Here is a 20,769-nt window from a genome sequence, read left to right as displayed (position 1 = left end):
TTTTTAGGTAGATTTTTACAATGATCTTTTATAGGGTGACTGAAAATTATTTTTTACATGTGCCATGTTAGGTCACAGGCACATTCGAAACACTTAACACTTGCGTGTCTGAGTGTATAGGGAATGCTAATGCCAAAAATCCACCCTTTTTTTCATTTAAACTTGCATTTTGAGCAATAGTGGGGCTTAAATTAAGACTGAAACTTTGCATGTGTGCCATGTGCATTTATACTGGAGAAGGAGAAGATTATTGGTGTGTCTGCATTCTGCATGATTTCTTTCGTAAATGGCTTATTGGGATCATTTAATTGGAGTTTAAGAAATCATTACAACATATATTTAAGGGATATTTGTCAGCACCCTGGTGTTTAATATGTATTTCTTTTTGTAGAGCAACAGTCACTGCATTTGTTGTTGCACAATTAATGTTCGATTAATGGATGGATTTTAAAAAACATATATTTTAAAGATCTATTGATCCAGTGACCCAGTAGGCTATTTATACTCTAAGGTTTTTTTCTGGAAATGCTGCTGACTTCATGAAAATTTAAACTCTCTCTTCCTGTCAGCTACATGCAGTGCTACTTTCGATCATCTTGAGATCACTTATTAAGTGAGAAATTACATGGCCACCTAAGTAATGTATATTTAATGCACCTCTATGTGTGTCCATGAACTATACTGCTAAAATAGTTTTTCCCCTAATCGCTGTTAACAATGTGGAAAGCGGGAATAAATGGTCCCCCTCCTTTTGTTAGTGCTATTTTTTTTTGTTATCCTTCACTTTCAATAAGCCAAATAGCTAATGCTCAAATCGAACAAATCTAAAATAAATTTTCCAACTTGTTATATTTGCCTTTTCAACTCTTTAACCACACAGCACACACACATACATATATATATATATATATATATATATATATATATATATATATATATATATATATATATATATATATATATAGCAAAAATCGTTTCTTGCAATCTCCTTTTTACCAAGAAAACAGCTCTGAGTCTTCTCATATAATACCTGATAAGTTTGGAGTACAACTGACAAGAGAGTAGACACCATTCCTTCATACAGAATCTCTCCAGAACCTTTAAATTCCCAACTCCATGTTGGTGGTGCTTCTTTTCAATTCATTCCACTCATCAGGTCGGAACTGGGACGGTCATGGCAGAGGTTTACATTTTGTGCTCTGTAACATTTTTGTGTTGATTTTGAAGTTTGTTTCGGATTGTTGTCTTGATGGAAGATCCAACCATGGCCCGTTGTATAATTTCCAGTAGAACCCGCAGGTTTAGGTTTTATAACGATTGATCTTTGACAGAATCATTGATGCCATGTATCTGAACAAGCAGCATAAAAATATGCCCACAACATTAAAGATCCAACGGTTTTTTAAATTGTACACATGGGGTACTTTTTAATCCATGTGTGCACCAAAACCCATTTAGCGTGTCTGCTGCCAAAAGGCTCTTTTTAACTTTCATCTGACCACAGAACCCTGAAACTGTAAAAGTTCCAGTTGTGTCTGACAACTGAATTTGTATTTCTGTCTTTATGTGAATTCTCTTGAAACCTTCCCAAACAACATGTGGTAAGGTTTGATTATTATTAGTATTATAATTATTATTGTAGGCTTCTTACCACAGGACTCAACTAATCTCTGCAATTCTATGTGATCCTTGAAGAGTCTTTGGCCACTCAAACTTTCCTCCTCACCGTGCATTAAGACAAGATAGACACACGTCCTCTTCCTGCCAGATTCGTAACATCTGTAGTTGATTGGAACTTCTTAATTATTGCCCTGATGGTCAAAATGGGGATTTTCAATTCTTTAGCTATTTTCTTACAGCCACTTTCTATTTTGTCATGCTCTACAATCTTTTGATGCCCATTAGAACTATATTCTTTGGTTTTACTCATTGTGATGGATTAAGGTATAATTTGCCCTTTGTGTTCCCTCATATAACAAGTATGGACTCTGACAAAGCCAAAACATAAGCCTGATTTGTTCTCAAGCAACTTCTGGGTTGTCTTTGCTGTATGGGAAGGAGCATTGTCTTGTTCTCCTGTATTCTAAGCTTAATGAACTAACTTTTCTCTTCCTTTAGGGTCTTATAGACTTGTAGACCAGCAACTCCTGCATATTTAGCTTTTTTGGAGCAAATTTTACTCTTTTATCTTGGGACTCGCAACACTGCATATTGAAGATCTTTCCATGCCATTTGTGAGCTTGTTATCACGCAAAATGCCAATTAATGACTATTTTTGAAGAAAAAATCTAGAAGATATTGAAAGATTTTGTACACCAAGACATGGGTTAGTTCGAATTTTATATCAAACGTGTTAATACATTTCCATGCTTCCAGTGTTTTCCTTAACAGTTGGATTGCAGCAAAATGTAGCCTTTCATGACAGCCACTCACTTTATAAAGAAAGTAAAAGAGGACTATTCCATTGTGAAAGCTGTCATACATCAAAGACAACTTTTCCATTTTCGAATAGTACGTTCCGATGCGTTTGTTTCTAGGGGGGACGAAAACAACGACGGACCGGATTAGAGAACAACTCGGTTCTATTAGGAGTTATTTAAGGATTGCTCAATTCGCTTTCGCTCTCCTTATATAACACGCTTTATTTGACTTTAGTACAATGTGAATGGCTTCTGCTGGAGCTCGTTTAACACGGTTTTATATCTCATATCCGGGTGTTATTTTGCTTAGATCACTGTCAACTGCGGCAATGGACGACATGGGTATAAGCACGAGCCGCTCTTGCTTTGAACGACTGCAGTTTGAGAATGTTGCTCTTAAACAGCTTCCACTGGACCCGTCCACCGAACCAGGAGTCCGACAGGTCCGGGGGGCGTGCTTCTCTAGGGTACAACCAAGCCCTTTAAAGAACCCAAAGTTTGTGTCAGTTTCAGCTCCAGCTCTGGCACTTCTAGGTCTTGATGCCGATGAGGTTCTGAAGGATCCACTGGGCCCAGAGTATCTCAGTGGGTCTAAAGTGTTGCCAGGATCAGAACCTGCTGCCCATTGTTACTGCGGACACCAGTTTGGACAGTTTGCAGGGCAGCTTGGTGATGGAGCTGCATGTTATCTGGGAGAAGTGAAAGCCCCAGTGGACCAGAGCCCTGGATTACTGCATGAGAATCCCACAGGACGCTGGGAGATCCAGGTGAAGGGTGCTGGACTGACACCATACTCTAGGTAGACTTGCTAACTTTGCCAGCATATTATCTTTATATTGCTACATCATGTTATGATATTCCCATTGGCTGTTCACACTTCACACGTGTTTTCCAATTGTATGGAAAGACAGACTAGAGATGGCATGTGAAATAAATGTAGTTTTTTTTATTATTTAATTTAAGTTTCTTTAGTCAAATCGTGCACCTTACATAATATAAAAGGAGCAATAGCAACAAACTTATAAGGTGCCCTTTCTACCAAAATTCCACCAAAATAATTTTTTTTCCTCCTTAAGATAATTAAGTCAAGTCATTTAAATAGGACTTTATAAAAATAGACATATAAACATAACACACACATAATGCAGCTTTGGAAAAACAACAGTGATGTCATCATTAAGCTTAATTCACTTCAAGTTTTGTTCTTAAGTTATGTTAAGGTTTCAAGTTTTGTCCTTTGTGCTTTTTAGACAGGCGGATGGGCGTAAGGTCTTGCGCTCCAGCATACGGGAGTTTTTGTGCAGCGAGGCAGTTTTTGGCTTGGGAGTGCCAACTACGAGAGCTGGATCAGTGGTGACATCTGATTCACGAGTCATGAGGGATTTCTTCTACAATGGCAATCCACGCATGGAAAGATGCTCTGTGGTCCTGCGCATTGCTCCCAGCTTTATTAGGTAATAACCTTAGTTGTTAATTTCATTCCTAAATGCTTTCTTGTGGAAGTGTTATTTTAGTATTATTTATATCCAATTATATTATTTATTATTATTTTGATTTTGCATTAATGAATTGCAGTTTAGGTTTTAGTAATCTTGTTGTGCTTTTATTTTGACAATTATTTTCGCCAGGTCAATTTTACTAACTTTAGTAAGTTTTTCATTATCTTTAATTTTATTTCAGCTTTAGATAACACTTTATTTTAAAGTGTCCTTGTTAAGTGTAGTTACTACAGTAATAACAGTAAACTAAAATAACAGAATTATTATGCAACTTAATCAAAGAGATTGTTGATTCAAATCGGCTCAGTTCAATTCAGTGATAGTTCAGTTCAATAACTGTGTGAAGTTCATTTATTATGAGACGAGTTTAATTCCGCTATAAAGCAGCTCTAGAGAAGGCAATAGTGTCATTATTTAGCTCAATTCAGTTAAGTTTTGTTCTCATCCGATAGTGTCAGTGCAGTCAAATCGTTAATATTATGTTAATTAAGCAAAATTCCCGAACTAAGCAAGCCAGAGATGACAGTGTCAAGGAAGCCAAACTGGTAATAGAAGTTGAGAAAAAAAATCTTTGGCAGAAACCAGGCTCAATCAGTTCACCTGTTCCCTTTCTGGCCAATAGCAACACTGTTACCAATATTTCAGTTTTTATGTCTATAATTGAAATAGTTTCACTCGTAAAGGTCTTTTAGGTCTAGTTGTTCTAGATGTGAAGAAGTTGTCCTGACTCTTGATTTAGGTTTGGATCATTTGAGATCTTCAAACGAGCTGATGAGTTCACGGGCCGGCAAGGTCCCAGCTATGGCCGCGATGACATCAGAACCCAGTTGCTGGATTATGTCATTGTGAACTTCTATCCAGAGATCCATCAAAATCACTCGGATCGCATTGAGAGGAATACTGCTTTCTTCAGAGAGGTAGACTGAGATCATTGCTGTGCTTGTAGTATTGATCAATTGAAACACATTATAGTTTATATTCTTTAGTAAAGTATTATATACATTTTTCTAATACTTTTAAGTTCAAGCTTTGACATGATATAAGGGTCACAGATATGTGCACTTGTTCTGACTACTTTTTAAATTTGTAATATTTTTTTTAAAGCATTTGGATTTTTATTGTCTATATTTAATATATAAATATTTAATCTGTTTATTTGAATGTGTATCTTTATTACTAGGTGACATTACGAACAGCAAGGCTGGTGGCTCAGTGGCAGTGTGTGGGTTTCTGTCATGGAGTCCTTAATACTGATAACATGAGCATCCTGGGTCTGACTTTGGACTATGGGCCCTTTGGCTTTATGGATCGGTAAGGTCTCACTTAAAGAGTTAGTTCACCCAAAAATGAAAATTATGTCATTAATGACTCACCCTCATGTCGTCCCAAGCCCGTAAGACCTCCGTTCTTCTCCGGGAACACAGTTTAAGATATTTTAGATTTAGTCTGAGAGCTTTCTGTCCCTCCATTGTAAATGTATGTATGATATACTGTCCTTGTCCAGAAAGGGAATAAAGACATCATCAAAGTAGTCCATGTGTGACATTAGTGGGTTACACGTCAGAAACTTCTTGCGTCATCGGCGTCACTGAACGCGAATTGATAACAGAACCGGAAGACAATACAATGCTGAATAAAGTTGTAGTTTTTGTTATTTTTGGACCAAAATGTATTTTCGATGCTTCAAATGATGATGTCTTTATTTCCTTTCTGGACAAGGACAGTATACCGTACATAAATTTTCAATGGAGGGACAGAAACCTATGGGACTAAATCTAAAATATCTTAAACTCTTAAGGGCTTGGGACAACATGAGAGTGAGTCATTAATGACAGAATTTTCATTTTTGGGTGAACTAACCCTTTAAAACATTATCCCCCGGGTTCACAGGCAAGGCTTACGCTACTCCCAGACTAAAATGCATGTTTGAGTTGTTTTAACTGAAAGCAACTTGCTCTGACATATCTAAAAATTAGGGCTGTCAAACGATTAATCGCGATTAATCACATCCAAAATAAAAGTTTGTGTTTACTATATAAAAATAAAATAATATATATTCATCTATATAATATATATATATATATATTTATATCTAAAATATTTATATATAATGTAAATTATACAATTAAATATACAATATAATGCAAATTATACAATTAAAAAGATACAAGCATGTGTGTGTATTTATATATATATATATATATAAATTAATTATACACAGTGCACCCACATATAATATGTAAACACAAACTTTTATTTTGGATGCGGTTAATCGTTTGACAGCCCTACTAAAAATATGACAGTGCCATTGTTTTGTCTCAAGATGCACACCAGTAATGATTTTTCTGAGGCACGTTAAAAAAAGGTACTTAAACAGCCTAATTGAACGAAGGCTTTATCTGAGCCGTGTCTGTGAAACATGGCCTTGAAGTTATTCAGAATGTTCAGCAATTATTTGCATTTATTGTTCATGAACATGAATTTCCTTGTTTTGTTTTCTCTTTAGTTTTGACCCAGATTTCATCTGTAACGCATCTGATAGTTCAGGCCGGTATACTTACCAGGCCCAACCAGCCATCTGTCGCTGGAATTTAGCCCGGCTGGCTGAAGCCCTGGAACCTGACCTACCTCCAGACCGGGCCGAACAGGTATTGGATGAGTACCTGCCGCTCTTCAATGCATTCTATCTGAGCAATATGAGGAAGAAACTGGGTTTGCTGCGGAAGGAGGAACCAGAGGATGAGATGCTCATCACAGAACTTATGCAGACCATGCATAACACAGGTATGAAGATTGTGTAGCTGTTATACTAGAGTGTCCAAATAAAAAGTGGCAAATATAGTTGAAGCGGGATAATTGCAGGACAGTAACCTCTTCCTCCTCTTAGGTGCGGACTTCACCAACACTTTCCGTAGCTTGAGTCAGATTTCCTGCCCAACACAGGAGGCAGGGGAAGATGAAAGTGAGGTGATAAAACAAGCCGCAGAGATGCTACTGCAGCAGTGTGCTTCTCTAGAGGAGCTGAAAGCAGCGAACAAACCCTCGATGGATCCACGGTAACAACTTACTGAATATTCCTATTTAAACTTTTGAGGTCAGAAAGATTATACTCTAAGATTATAGTCTCTTATACGCACCAAAACTGCATTTATTTGATCAAAAATGATTAATAATCCTGTCTTCAGAGTCACGTGATCCTTCAGAAATCATATTAATATGCTCACTTGGTGCTCAAGAAACATTTCTTATTATTATTATCAATTATTATTAAACAGTCGTGCTGCTTAAAGGGGTCATGAATTGAGAAATCAAATTTTCTTTTCCTTTGACATAAGAGGTAATTGTACTAAAAATATCCTGAAAGTTGCAGAACTCAACTTCCTTGTTAGTCCAAAAACACCTTTTATTAAAACTAAGCTACCGAAACAACTGGTTTTGGTTTTGGATCGTTTATGAACTAGAGGCTGGATTTGCGTGACAAACTACCTTGTAACCAATTACGTCAACGTGCATATCATTAAATGTGTCTCAAGAGAAGGGTGGTTTTCTGTTCATATGAAAAATAGTGGGTGAATTATGTGTTTCATGTATATTACGATGTTATGATGAACTATATACCTTTCTCCACTGGCATTCTAAGTTGTTCAAAGCGTTTCTAAGGATGCTGATTTTTAGAAGGCGACCATGTGAACATGGCTTGTGTACCATTAGCAACACATATTAGCTGTTTGATAATGTAGTCAAGCCAAAGGCTAATCATATAATTTATTACCATTATGTATTCAATGTTGTAGAGAACGATACATAAAATACATTACCATTCTGATACCGGGTCTGCATGAGTGAGTGGAGGCGGGGCTCATAAGCATATTCTTGGTTTTGTGTATGTTAAATGAAGCAATGGTGTAGTTATATTCAAGCTATTTTATGGCATGAATAAAAAAATCACAGGAAAAAAAAACAGTTAAATATGAGTTTTAAGGGATTAAATGATTGACTACAGACAGGGGGACTGAAATTAAAATGGTTTTGTTTTTATTCCTTCAATGTAGTGAGCTTGCAATGCTGCTGTCCATGGCTCAAAGTAACCCTGCACTGTTCCAGATGATTTCAGACAGGAAGACGGTCGCTCTGCAGCTTGAAAGACTCTCAAAACTGAAGGAGCTGATGGACACCACTCCAGAACAACTGAGGGCCAGGCATACTGAAGACTGGTCCTGCTGGATCAGGAAATACAGGTTCAGAAAGAAAGCTTTGAGTTCTTTCGATTTGATGCATTCATTTCCCATTGGTATTCATTTCTAATGAAAGTGCATTGTAAAGCATTGTTATTTGAAACCAAGAAGTCCTAAATAAGACCTAAGTTGGTGTAATAGTTTAGGTTAGATTTATCCGTGTAAATTAATTATTATTTTTCTGCTACAATGTACTTTTGCTTATGTTGTCTATTTAATTCCCAAGGCAGCGGCTTGCTCTTGAGTGTGAGTCAGGGGTTGATGTGACCGGTCTACAGAAGGAGAGAGTATGTGTGATGAACAACAACAACCCACATGTTGTACTCAGAAACTACATTGCCCAAAATGCAATAGAGGCAGCTGAAAATGGTGACTTTTCAGAGGTGAGATTTATACTAGCTTTTTTTTGATCAGAGCACCTAAATTGCAAGAGACACTCAGTACCATTCAAAAGTTTGGGTCAAAAAGATTTGTTAATTTATTTATAATTAAATACTTTTATTAGGCAAGGATGGATTAAATTGATCAAAATATACTAAGACAAAATGATTTCCAATAAAATGGTTCAAAACAGCTTTTCCATCACAGGAATAAAGTACATTTTTTCAATATTAGTTAGTTAGTTAAGCTTTATTTGCCATTTGTACCGGTAAAGCAATACAGGTGCATAGGAATTTTTGTAGCAGAGCTCGTTTAATCAAACATAAAAGATAAACATTAAAACAGCTAACAAGCTACACAGCACACACAATGGACTTTAAGAAATCAAGACTTAAAAAATACGTTCAACGTCAACGACGAGCATCTTAATCCCATGTTAAGCAACCCCCCACCCCTACAATTGTTACTTTAAGATTACATTTAAGATTGCTCCACGCTAACCAAAAAGAATATTGCACTGTCCCAAGATACTACATAATATAAATATTTAAAAACAAACTTACTATAATAAGTCTTATCTATAATAAATATACTCTTACCTTTATCTATACTCTTACTATAATAAATAACACCTGTCATTTTACAAAAAATGAGGCAGACACATTCGTTCCTTCTGCCATGTCCTTCGCCATCAGTCTCACAGTAGCTGGAAAGAAGCTGTTATAGAACCGCACCCTGTGTGAAATAATACTGTCCGGTCTATTATATCTCAAGTTGTATATTGAGTGTTTAGGTTTAAACATAGAGTGTGCAGGGTGGTGTGTGTCCTTTAGAATGTTCTTAGCTCTCTTCCTGCAGCGTTGTGTGAATAAAGTGTCCATAGAAGGAAGGTCCGATCCAATGATCTTCTCCTTCTTCTCTTAAAATAGAAAGCCGGTATTTTAAATTGAAAAAAAAAAAAAATTCAGAATATTATTGCTTTTACTGTATTTTTGATGAGATAAATAAGTGACTTATTTCAAAAACATTACAAAATCTTGCTGTCCCCAAACTTTAAACAGTACTGTACTTAATTATGTCTTGTTGTAAAGTCTTAAAAATGTTCATTTGCATCTTCTCAAATCCATTAGGTTCAGAGAGTTCTGAAAGTGTTGGAAAAGCCGTTCTCCGTGCAGGAAGGTCTTGAACAGCCAGGCTTGGAGGCAAGAGGGGGAGCGGCAGCTCCAGAGGAGAGAGATGAGACCAGAGGAGAGGCTCGAGTACTTGTCCCATATGACAGCAAGCCCCCCATCTGGGCCAATGAGATCTGTGTCACCTGATCATCATAAAACCTTTGTGACAACTAACCTGCTCATTTAAGCAGAGTAATCCTGCAGAAGCTGGTTAGGTGTTGGTAAAGGTATTAAGTGAGGTATTAAACTCCTGTCCACCAATTAAAAACATGCAGTAAGATGGTATGTAGAGGCAAAATGAAAATCCAGCACGTTTACTGCTGTATATTTAACTGGTTACAAATGACGACTTAGACCACTAGTCTTACCATGACAGGTCTCAGTCTGAAAGATAGAAGTTGTGCCTCTATATATAAAATGACGTTGGATTTGAATGTAGTAGGGTGTTTGAAATTAAACGCACAAGCCATTGAGCAACAAAGCTCTAAAGCTTAAACGCACAAATCATTTACTTAAAAGGTATCTGTATCACTTTACATCATGTATGTAGCGCTGATTTAACACAGTCTATCTGAAGCTAGAATAGTATATTATTCATCAAATACACCTACTTGCAAATAGTATCCTGTATTTTATTTTCACTTCAGTATTTTCAGTTTCCCTATCGCACAGCTTTACCTATTCTGAATAGTGTGTTTACAAAATGCACATATTAGAAGTGGGCATTTTACATTTTCATTTTGCAGTCAACGGAAGTATTTTCATATTCTTTGTATCTATTCCTTAAAATGTTGTTTAAAACATGGCTAAAATAATGTTAATGTTTTTCGGCATAGTTTCAACAACTGTGAAAAACTTTTTCAGACATTATTTATATAATTTTTAAGAACTTCCCTGATGAATATACAATATTTCTAAGATAAAGTACTAATTTAATAAACATTACAAATAGCACATCTGTGTTCTAATTTTTGTCAACCAGAATTATTTTAGCAGTGAGAGTGCGTGGTGAAGAAATTTCCATTGTTTTCATTTAGTGAGGAATGTCGATGCCTGGAGCCCACTGCTTCAACATGTTAACACAGGTTCAGGTGTGCACCTAAAAATACTAAGGCAGATGATTTAACAGTGTCAAATACTTAAAGACCAAAGGAAAAACTCCATGTAATCTATGGCATATAACAGGAAATAAGCATTCTTTGTTCATATTGTAAAATACCAGAAGTTATGGGACTCCCAAAGTATTCATTTTCAAGGCTTTGGATGAACAAACATGCAGCAGTTCTCACATTCACTGAAGGACGAGCATGTTCTTGGATATTTGGTCTCAGTAATGCAACTCCTGTATGGAAAGCTATTTTGACATTTATTCCTTAAAACTAACTAGTATATATTTTATGGTACTAATACTTCTAATTATCAGCAAGTAATCCAAAAGTGACAGTCTTTTTCATTTTCCATCTTGAATCTATTATTCTTTATATAATAGCATTTATTCCTGTTTTGTACTAGTCACTACCCTAATAGTGACAAGTATTATTTATAACAAATTTCATTGCCATTGAAATTCTTTGGGAATCTGTAGTTTAGTTATTAACTATTCATTTCTAAATGTTAGTAACTAGTATTTTTTCCCCATTTATGCTCATGTCCTCTTTCAGTTTGTCTTTATCTTTTAACTTTAAATAGTTCATATTCCAGTTATTGTAGTACTCAAGTGAAAAGACGCCCAGTTTTTTTTTTACCCTGAGATGTTCACTTAGGGCTGCACATGCACATTGGCTCATCTAATCTTAAAAATAAGCCTTTTTTAAGATAGGATTCCCAATTCAAATAGATAGGATTTGATATTGGCTGCCTGGGGCGTTTGCAAATATGGGTGCGAGTGAACAGGCTTTCCTGGAAAAAGACACTAATCACTAAAGCAGTAACTTATTATCTAAAGTAGCCTATCTAGAGAATAGCTCTTAGTGATAGTAAACAAAAAGATACAAACACTGGCTTACGGGGTTTTTTTTTTAATTACTAGTCGTAACATAAAAATGAAAATTAGTTCGGTAGACCATTTCACAAGATGTAAACAACACTGGTCCAGAAGCACTGGTCCTCTTTCAGTTTTTTTAACACTACATAAAAGCTGGGATAAAATACAACCAACAGAACATTTAAAACTGAATCAAAAAGTTAAACAAACATCTTTTAGATGTTTTCTTTACGTGAAATAAAGAACACAGTTACAAACTGAAACAGGAAGTGTTTCTTTTCTGGACCAGTGTTGTTTACATCTTGTGAAATGGTCCATAACTGTTCAATCGGCTTGCCATTAAAACAGCCTCGCCGGAGGTGCTACTGGGATAGGGAGCGGTTACGCGCACACGCACAGTCTGAACGCGGACAGGTAGATTAAACGTGTTCAGGTAAACCTGGAAATCACAGCTGCGGTACTCGGGACAGCACATTTAAAGCGGTATTCACCAGTATGTCAGCCCGATCAAGACCTGGATATTATCGCCAGGAGGTAAATAAAACCGCTTGGGAAGTCCCGGAGAGATACAAAGATCTGAAACAGGTGGGGACGGGGGCATATGGTACAGTATGGTGAGTTATTACTCTCATTATGTGTAGCTACCTACTTCCGGGAAAGAATCGTGATTTATATGTTTAAAAACACTTCACTGTAGCAGAACAATACGTGTCTGGGATCTATTCAAAATGATGTGGACGTCTGTATAGGCGACCACAACAAGGTCAATTTTTAGAGACTATTTTATGATAGATGACTCCAAAATGTTTTGATGCGGTCCAAATTCATACAGCATATTTGCGACTCAGTCTATGTTTTATTCATGCGTGTTTACATGGATATATAAGATAAACACAGAAAGTGAGAGTTTCAAAATTAAGTGCCTGCAAAAACGTTGTGGTTAATAATTGTTTAAGATGGCAGCTGTTGACTAATGCTGCCTGTGGCCAGGTGATGATGGTTTATTACGTTTTTGTATGCTTCCTTAATGTCCCAGAGGATTATCTCTGAGTAACAGATCTGTTCGCGTCTTGAGGCACGTCACACATAATCTGCCATAATGGCAACATTTCCACTTTGAAATTATGTTATTATAATAATATAATATAATATATTGGCTATCACACCACCCCTAAAATCACTCGTCCTCAGACCAGACCTTCATATTTATTAAAATATATTTAAGAAAAACAGTAATAAATGTAATATATATATGTAATAAAAATTGCTGCCTTAAAGGAATAGTTCACTTAAAAATGAACATTTTCATTTACTCACCCTAAGTTGTTTCAAACCTGCCGTATTCATTTCTTTCTTCTGCTGAACACAAAAGAATATATTTTGAAGAATGTCTGTATACCCCATTGACTTCCATAATATATATATATATATATGATTTTTTTTTTTTCCCTATATGTTTTTGGTGACCAACATTCTTCAAAATATCTTCCTTTGTGTTCAGCTGAAGAAAGAAATTCATGCTGGCTTGAAACAACTTGGGTGGGTAAATGATGACAGATTTTTTTTTTTTAAGTGAACTATTCATGTACATTTTTAAGTTCAATCAACTTGGACGTTTTAGTGATTTTAACTTTAAAAAAGTTGCATTTTGTAACTTATAAAAAGGGTGGAAATTGCTTAACTCTCTTTGAGTTAAAGCAATGTAAAAATAGAAGAGTTCAGATGCAAAAGCCTCTAAATGCCATTTGAAATTTTCTTCTAGAATGATAATTTTTTATCAAGCTTGTATATTTAAGTTCAGTAATTTCACTTAAATGTCAATGAATATTACCTATTAATTGTCATTTAAGTGAAATTACTGAACTTAAATATACAAGCTTGATAAAAATGGTCATTTTAGAAGAAAATTTCAAATGGCACTTAGAGGCTTTTGCATCTGAACTCTTCAATATTTGTTGTCATAATATTGATCATATTATTGTTATTTTACATAGCTACATTATGTGTGTTCAAATGTTTAATTCTTTGTGCATATCACTGTAAAAAAATCTTTTCATGATTAGTAATCACAACATTTTTTTTTTTCTCAAATCAACTTAATTTATTTAGTTCAGATAACACATAATTTTGAGTTTCTGATGATTAAAGCATTCTCGTTCATTGTATTAACTCACTTTTTATATTTCAATGAACTTAAAATTTTAACTTAATATTTTTTTACAGTGTTAGGTGTTTCTTTTGCGAAAGCAAGCCTCTTTTGTGTTAAATTCTACTATGTATCAGATTTCTAATTCAGAATGCATGTAATTGTTTACAACTGGCGATTCACTCCTCAGCTATGCGTTTGACCGGAGGACAGGGGCAAAGGTGGCCATCAAGAAACTCCATCGTCCCTTCCAATCTGACCTGTTTGCCAAAAGAGCTTATCGGGAACTCAGGCTGCTCAAACACATGAAGCATGATAATGTAGGACACCAAAGATTACAGAAATTTACAGATTTACACTGTCATGTTGTGCTGCATTTGGCAACCACTTTCTCTTTTTAAATTGGTACAGGTTATTGGACTTGTGGATGTTTTCACTGCAGACCTTTCTCTAGACAGATTCCATGACTTGTGAGTATTTTACAATCTTAAACAGTCATGATTGTGATGGTGACAGCTTGTTTTGGATAAATAGAGGCATGATCATTTTCTGATTCTCCTCGTCTTTTGCAGTTACTTGGTCATGCCTTTTATGGCTACTGATCTTGGAAAGTTAATGAAAACGCAGAGACTGTCAGAGGACAAGGTCCAGTATCTGGTCTACCAGATTTTGAAAGGACTCAAAGTGAGTATTTTAATAATGCAGGCTCACACACCCTCGCAAACAAATTTTCATGAATCGCCTTGTGTTTACAGTATATCCATGCTGCTGGAATCATTCATAGGGTGAGCACAGTTATGTCAGTCTTATACACGCATATAAACAAGTATTTCTCACTACGAAACCTCACATTTCTCACTAACCTCATCTGATGCCTTGCAGGATCTCAAACCAGGCAATCTGGCAGTAAATGAGGAGTGTGAGCTTAAGGTATCTCACCACGTGCATGTATTAATCTCGTTTGCTTTTAGAAGAGATTAAGATTTGTTTGAAGCCTTATTGTTCCGTGTCTTAAATTAAAGATCCTGGATTTTGGTCTAGCACGGCAAACAGACAGTGAAATGACGGGCTATGTTGTGACACGCTGGTACAGAGCACCTGAGGTCATTCTTAGCTGGATGCATTACACACAGACTGGTTAGTCTCACATTGCATGCACTGATTTCTAAATGTTATTCTTAAATATCAGAAGTAGTAATAATAATATTGTATTTTTTTTATATAATTTATTATATATTAGAGGTTATATATAGTGGTTTTATATCAGTGCTGCTCTCATAAAAGCAGTATAAAAAGCTTAATAAATTAGATATTCCACAATTACTATTTAAACTGATGATAATTCAGAAAAATGTGTTGTTTGTTTGAATTTTCCCCTCAGTGGACATCTGGTCGGTCGGTTGCATCATGGCCGAGATGCTGCTAGGGAAACCACTGTTCAAAGGAAATGACCGTATCCTTCCTTGCAGGACAACTGTGAATTGTTTTATGTACATATTTATTATGTAACATGCAATTGTGGTTTTGGTGTGGTGATTATGTCCCTAAGTCTCATCCCCAGTGTATATGAATCCTTGACCATTATCCGTCAGACTTGGATCAGCTGATGGAGATCATGAAGATTACAGGGACGCCAACAAAAGAGTTCACAGCCAAACTACAGTCTGAAGATGTGCGTTTCATTCATATTTTTCCTACTAAGATTAGTTTGCAGAACTCTCTCCAGATATATAATGAATACTTTCCAGATGTGAAAATCCAAAATCACATGCTATATATTTTTTTTTCTAGGCTAGAAACTACATAGCAAAGTTGCCAAAACTTAAAAAGAAAGATCTTCGGGCATTGTTACCAAATGTTAACCCACAAGGTAAGAGTGTTTTGAAAGTGTTTTCCTCGATCAATACAAAAAAAAAAAAAAAAAAAAAAAAGGATTAGTGTGTGTTTATATGCTTTTAATTATTGTTATCATTTATTAAAGGGATAGTTCACTTTGAAATTAATTTTTGGTATGTTTTAGCTTATCTCAAGGGCAACCAAGATGTAGGTGCACAGAGAATGCTCTTTGAGGTGGTGACCATAGACCTCCATTATATGACTGATAGACACAAACGGTTTGACCTAAAAATATAAAAAAATTGCGGAAACTAAGACATCTACATCTTGGATGACTTGAGGTAAGCTAAAACATACCAAAAATTTATTTCAAAGTGCACTATCCCTTTAAAAACTATTTTGCTAATTGTTTTATTCGTTTTTTATTATGCAATTATTTTTATTTAATATGCATGCAATTTTATGGTTTTAATATTTGTACTTTTATAAATCCATATACACCAGGATCACTTTTAAATAAACTTGTGAAGGAAAGCTTAAAAGTTAATGTCATGTTATGTTTAAAAGAAAGAAACTCATTCATATAAATGTTAACCTAAAATATTGATCATTATAAATGTCCATGAACAAGTTATGTACAAACTACATTTACATTTATTCATTAGGCAGATGCTTTTATTCAAAGGAACTTTGGTAACTCTTTATTTTACAGTGTTCTTTTTGCACGTTACATGTGGTTACTGTAGTAATAACTATAATTATTATATATTATTATAAATATTATGCATAATTACATGCACCTAACCCTAAACCAGTACATATAGTTAATAATTATTACTTGGTATTTACATGTGTAATTAAACTGTAACACAGACAACTTAAAATAGTGTAACCACAACTTTCATTGCAGTCCGTTCATAAATTTAATTACTTATCCTTTGAAAAAGTAAAGAATTACTCTTATTTTCTTTCTGTAATTGAATTACAGTGACTTCTGATGTAATTGCATAAAATACTGTATAGACAATTCTATATAAAAAACAATAGTGGATTAATCATCAAAATGTAATGCTTATTTTGAAATGTTAATATTACCTGTTTTTAATGTTACCTTCTCCCTTTAAATACTTTGGTCATTTCAAGAATAATTTATGCAATTTTATATTATTTATTTGAAAGAATTAAAAGATCCAGTTTTATGTTGATCCTTGTTTTGTTCAACTGTTTGAGATTGATAAGAGATTTAGAAAGTAATCAACAATGTAATACTTTTTTAAACCGAGTAATTAGTACAGTAATGTAATTGCACTGTTGAAGACGTAATTAGTCGCTACTAATCAATTACTTTTTTAGAGTAACTTACCCAGCTCTGGTTAGCACCATGCTATTTGATCCAAGTACATCTTTCATGCATACATTTGATGAAAACAATTTCGAATGTCACATACTTGTTTGTCACTTGTTGAGTCTATGTCGCTCTTCTTTTCAGCGATTAATGTGTTAGACAGCATGCTGCTCTTGGACCCTGAGAGTAGAATAACAGCGGCAGAGGGACTAGCTCTTCCTTTCTTCTCTGACTTTCGTGAACCAGAGGAGGAGACCGAGGCCCCACCGTATGACCATTCACTAGATGAGGCTGATCAGTCAGTGGAGCAATGGAAACGTAGGTTTCAAATGAAAAGCCTGATATGACTCACTTTAAAGGAATACTCCACTGTTTTTCAAATTTAACTATGCTATTCCCTTAAAGGGATACTCCACTTTTTTTTGGAAATAGGCCCATTTTTCCACTCCCCCAGAGTTAAACAGTTGGCTTTTACCGTTTTCGAATGTATTCAGCCAATTTTTTTTTATATTTAGAAGAATATCAGTAAACAGACAGTTTCTGGTCTCATTGACTTCCATAGTATATTTTTTTCCTACTATGGAAGTCAATGAGACCAGAAACTGTCTGGTTACTGTTATTCTTCTAAATATCAGAAAATCAGCTGAATGGATTTAAAAATGGTAAAACTGAACAGTTTAACTCTGGGGGAGTTGTAAAATGAGCCTATTTCCCAAAAAAGTGGAGTATCCCTTTAAGATCGCGAGACACTTAGATCGCACTTAACTAGCCCAGTTCTTTCAATATGGGCCAAGCAGAGAAGCGACCAAACACCTCCATGTTTTCCCTCACTCATCACTCCAGAGAGTGAGAGGGGCGAGAGGACTTTTCACAAGTGATGATATTACTGTGCCCGAGTCGAAGTGCTCCCAAGCACTTGCTTTGGTATTCCGCCATACAATATAGTTATCCGTTTTACACGCTTAGAAAAGCGCAACTTTTATTTTGTGTTACCGTCCTAGGTCGAGTTACACTGCTCTAGTAAATAGGGAAAACGTGGAGGTGTTTGGTCGCTTCTCGGCTTGGCCCATATTGAATGAACTGGGCTAGTTAAGTGCTATCAAAGTGTCTCGCACAGCAGAGCAATTGAGTACACGCACTGAGATGACAGAGGTATGTATCAACTTGTCTTAGTTTAGGGAATAACATAGTTTAATTTGAAAAAAACGGTGGAGTATCCCTTTAAAGTCGCAGTAATTGGTGTAATGCATGAGACAACTAGTTTCAACGTTTGATGCATAAGGCATTAATTAGCAAGTATTTCTTATAGGTGTGATAGTTTATTCTAAAGAGCTAAAGAAATAAACAATTTCCCTCTGTTCTCTCTCTTCTTCTGTCCACTTCCATTCCTTCTACTCCTTCTTTGACCCCAGGACTCACCTTCACTGAAATTCTGTCTTTCCGTCCGGCACCAGTGGTGGAAGAATCTAAAGAGACGGCTCTTTGAGAATGCTTATTTTTACATCATCAACGCTTTACATTTATACCATTTGACTTTTTTTACACAGTGAGTGTGCTGCTTTATTTTTCAGCCTTTTAGCCTGTTGTGTGCTAGTGTTTGACACAGATGAACTAGGCACAGCTGAACCATCAGTAGACCACCATCATGCAATTTAATTGGGAGATTTTAGTTTAGTTTGATTATAGCACCTTTATTTTATTTTATTTTCAAGCAAAGCACATGTCACTATCCAGCATTAATGCTGACATAATTATTACACTGAAATGCTGCAATGCAAATGCCTGTATAGTTTCCGTTTTTTGCCAAACCCCACAACCATATATTTCAGTATCAGAAAGAGTATTAACTTTTTTTCTAAAACCGTTTTCAACCTGACCACAGTCACGAATGCAGAGACCAGACAAATCATGCAATTATGCAAAGGAACCTGACAATGTAAAATAAGTATTTTTAAATTGATCACATTTTATTTTCTTGTATATTTTTTAAATCAGTTTGTCAAGAAAATTCGAATGTTTGATTAAAAAAACATATGGTTACTTTTCTGCTTTGGATGTTTCTAATTCTTATCCTCAGTTGTTTATTGACACTTAACTTGTTGGAAAGGAAATGGAAGTCAACGGAATTCTGTCCAGCAGAGGGCAACATTTACACTTCTTTTGCGCTTTTTCCAATAACATTTCGCAGTAATAGTTTAGACAGCTGAAACTCACACAAGAAATATCACACAAGAAACTCCATTTAGACTTGAGGTCCCTGGGCATCCTCATCCTTTATTTTTATATCATTAGTTTATTCATGAGAATTGCTGTTACATGTCAATACAGTGCGGTAGTGTCTGAAGAGATGTAGTCGGTTCATTTGTTTACCTTTGCACTTCTAGAGACACAATTCCCTGGCCTATTAAGAGTCTTTCTCTGTTCCTGCAGCCTGTCTGTGATACCTGGCCTTTTGTTGGCCTCTGTTTGGAATCCTTGTGCGGTTCATGTGGTCAGAGAATGTTCTGCCGAAAGAAGAGAAGGAAAATACATTTGTCATGCTACTTCTTGGCAGCCAGATGTAACGACACAGAATGAAAGAGGAAGATAGCAAGCAAAGCCAGCAGATTTTCTCCTCTCCCTGTTTATTTAAAGAACTTCTCTGATTTCTTGACACAAACATCTTTCTTTCTTTGTTTGTTAGAATAAGCAGCTGTGCAGCACTGAACATAATAATATCACGAAGGTGTTAGTAAAAATCACTGAATTTTAAAGCTGTTCTCACAGGAATTCGAACGAATTTTACGAGGTGGCTAATTCGTAACAACTCGTACGACCTCACTCGTACAAATTTTTGCTAAATCGTTGCCTACATATTTTACGTATTGGCTAATTTGTATGAATTCGTAGGAAGGACCTACCCCTGACCCCGCCCCTAAACCTAACCATCACGTGGGTTTAGACAAATCATGCGAATTCGTACGAGTGAGGTCGTATGAATTTGCCACTTTTTAATCACTCGTACGAATTGGTCATGAGATAGCATTGTTCTATCTAGCATCTGATTTTGTGCTTTGGGTAGAACTGCTAAAAATTAACACTGTAAATAAGATTGTTCAATTTACGGTAAAATACCAGCAGCTTTGGTTGCCAAAACTTTACCGTATAAAATGCGGTAGCAAGACTTTACGGTAACAAGGTACTTAAATTTACAGAACTAAACCGTATTTCATTATCTAATATAATAATAAAAAATTATCAAACATTTAAAGTATTATTATCTGTTTTGTACCATTGTAATACACACTAACAACCAACAATCACAGAAGTGATGAGAGACACAAGATGTATGAAAGCTCAAAATGCATCTCTTCCACAAGAATCACAATAATATTTTACAGAAGCTACACTGTTTCATTCACACAAACATTAAACACCATCATGGTAACATGACATTTTAAAAAGGCAATAAACATTAATTTAACAACATTAAATATTACATAAAACCCATGTGTACATAACAGCAAACTATGAAGAAACAAGTTATTTCAACAAAAATGCATCAAATGCGAAGTGTCACACAGGGAATTGTGGGAATGTCAATTTGCGGTTTTTCACTGTAAATTATACAATGAGTTGTTCATTTTCACTTTAAAAACTGTAAATGTAACGGTGTTTTACTGTAAAATTACATGAAATATACCATTAGATCTATCACAGTTATTTACCGTAGGCTATATAGTAGCCTAAGGAAAGGTTCTGTTAACCAATT

The 20,769-nt window shown here is 35.5% G+C and overlaps 2 protein-coding genes and 1 long non-coding RNA gene across 3 annotated transcripts; 2 read left to right on the top strand and 1 right to left on the bottom strand.

Annotated features, from left to right (window-relative positions):
• The first annotated feature begins 2,511 nt into the window (after nt 1-2,511).
• On the top strand, nt 2,512-10,661 carry selenoo1 (selenoprotein O1). The gene is made up of 9 exons (XM_039650502.2): nt 2,512-3,219; nt 3,671-3,874; nt 4,659-4,836; nt 5,100-5,230; nt 6,426-6,703; nt 6,807-6,975; nt 7,972-8,157; nt 8,381-8,537; nt 9,666-10,661. The coding sequence occupies exons 1-9, from the start codon at nt 2,666-2,668 to the stop codon at nt 9,861-9,863; spliced, it is 2,055 nt and encodes a 684-aa protein (XP_039506436.2). The 5' UTR covers nt 2,512-2,665; the 3' UTR covers nt 9,864-10,661.
• On the bottom strand, nt 7,933-17,260 carry LOC148977420 (uncharacterized). The gene is made up of 2 exons (XR_016145381.1): nt 17,122-17,260; nt 7,933-8,139 (listed from the first exon to the last, which is right to left on the bottom strand). It is a non-coding gene; the product is annotated as an uncharacterized LOC148977420 (long non-coding RNA).
• mapk12a (mitogen-activated protein kinase 12a) lies at nt 11,731-19,062 on the top strand. The gene is made up of 12 exons (XM_039650576.2): nt 11,731-12,305; nt 14,028-14,157; nt 14,249-14,307; nt 14,410-14,521; nt 14,593-14,622; nt 14,720-14,767; nt 14,860-14,974; nt 15,219-15,290; nt 15,430-15,509; nt 15,629-15,707; nt 17,163-17,336; nt 18,431-19,062. The coding sequence occupies exons 1-12, from the start codon at nt 12,187-12,189 to the stop codon at nt 18,502-18,504; spliced, it is 1,092 nt and encodes a 363-aa protein (XP_039506510.1). The 5' UTR covers nt 11,731-12,186; the 3' UTR covers nt 18,505-19,062.
• The last annotated feature ends 1,707 nt before the right edge of the window (nt 19,063-20,769 follow it).

The sequence above is a fragment of the Pimephales promelas genome, chromosome 10 (genome assembly GCF_988280905.1).
Source record: "Pimephales promelas chromosome 10, fPimPro1.hap1.1, whole genome shotgun sequence".
NCBI lineage: Eukaryota > Metazoa > Chordata > Actinopteri > Cypriniformes > Leuciscidae > Pimephales > Pimephales promelas.
The sequence above is the reverse complement of the archived record's forward strand: the minus strand, read 5'-3'. Positions and strand labels throughout refer to the sequence as shown.

Excerpts from the sequence above, each read along its gene's own strand:
- mapk12a (XM_039650576.2), top strand. The coding sequence starts at position 12,187 with ATGTCAGCCCGATCAAGACCTGGATATTATCGCCAGGAGGTAAATAAA. Across the intron at positions 14,158-14,248 it reads AACACATGAAGCATGATAAT|GTTATTGGACTTGTGGATGT; the intron begins GTAGGACACCAA and ends AAATTGGTACAG. Across the intron at positions 15,708-17,162 it reads ACCAAATGTTAACCCACAAG|CGATTAATGTGTTAGACAGC; the intron begins GTAAGAGTGTTT and ends TCTTCTTTTCAG.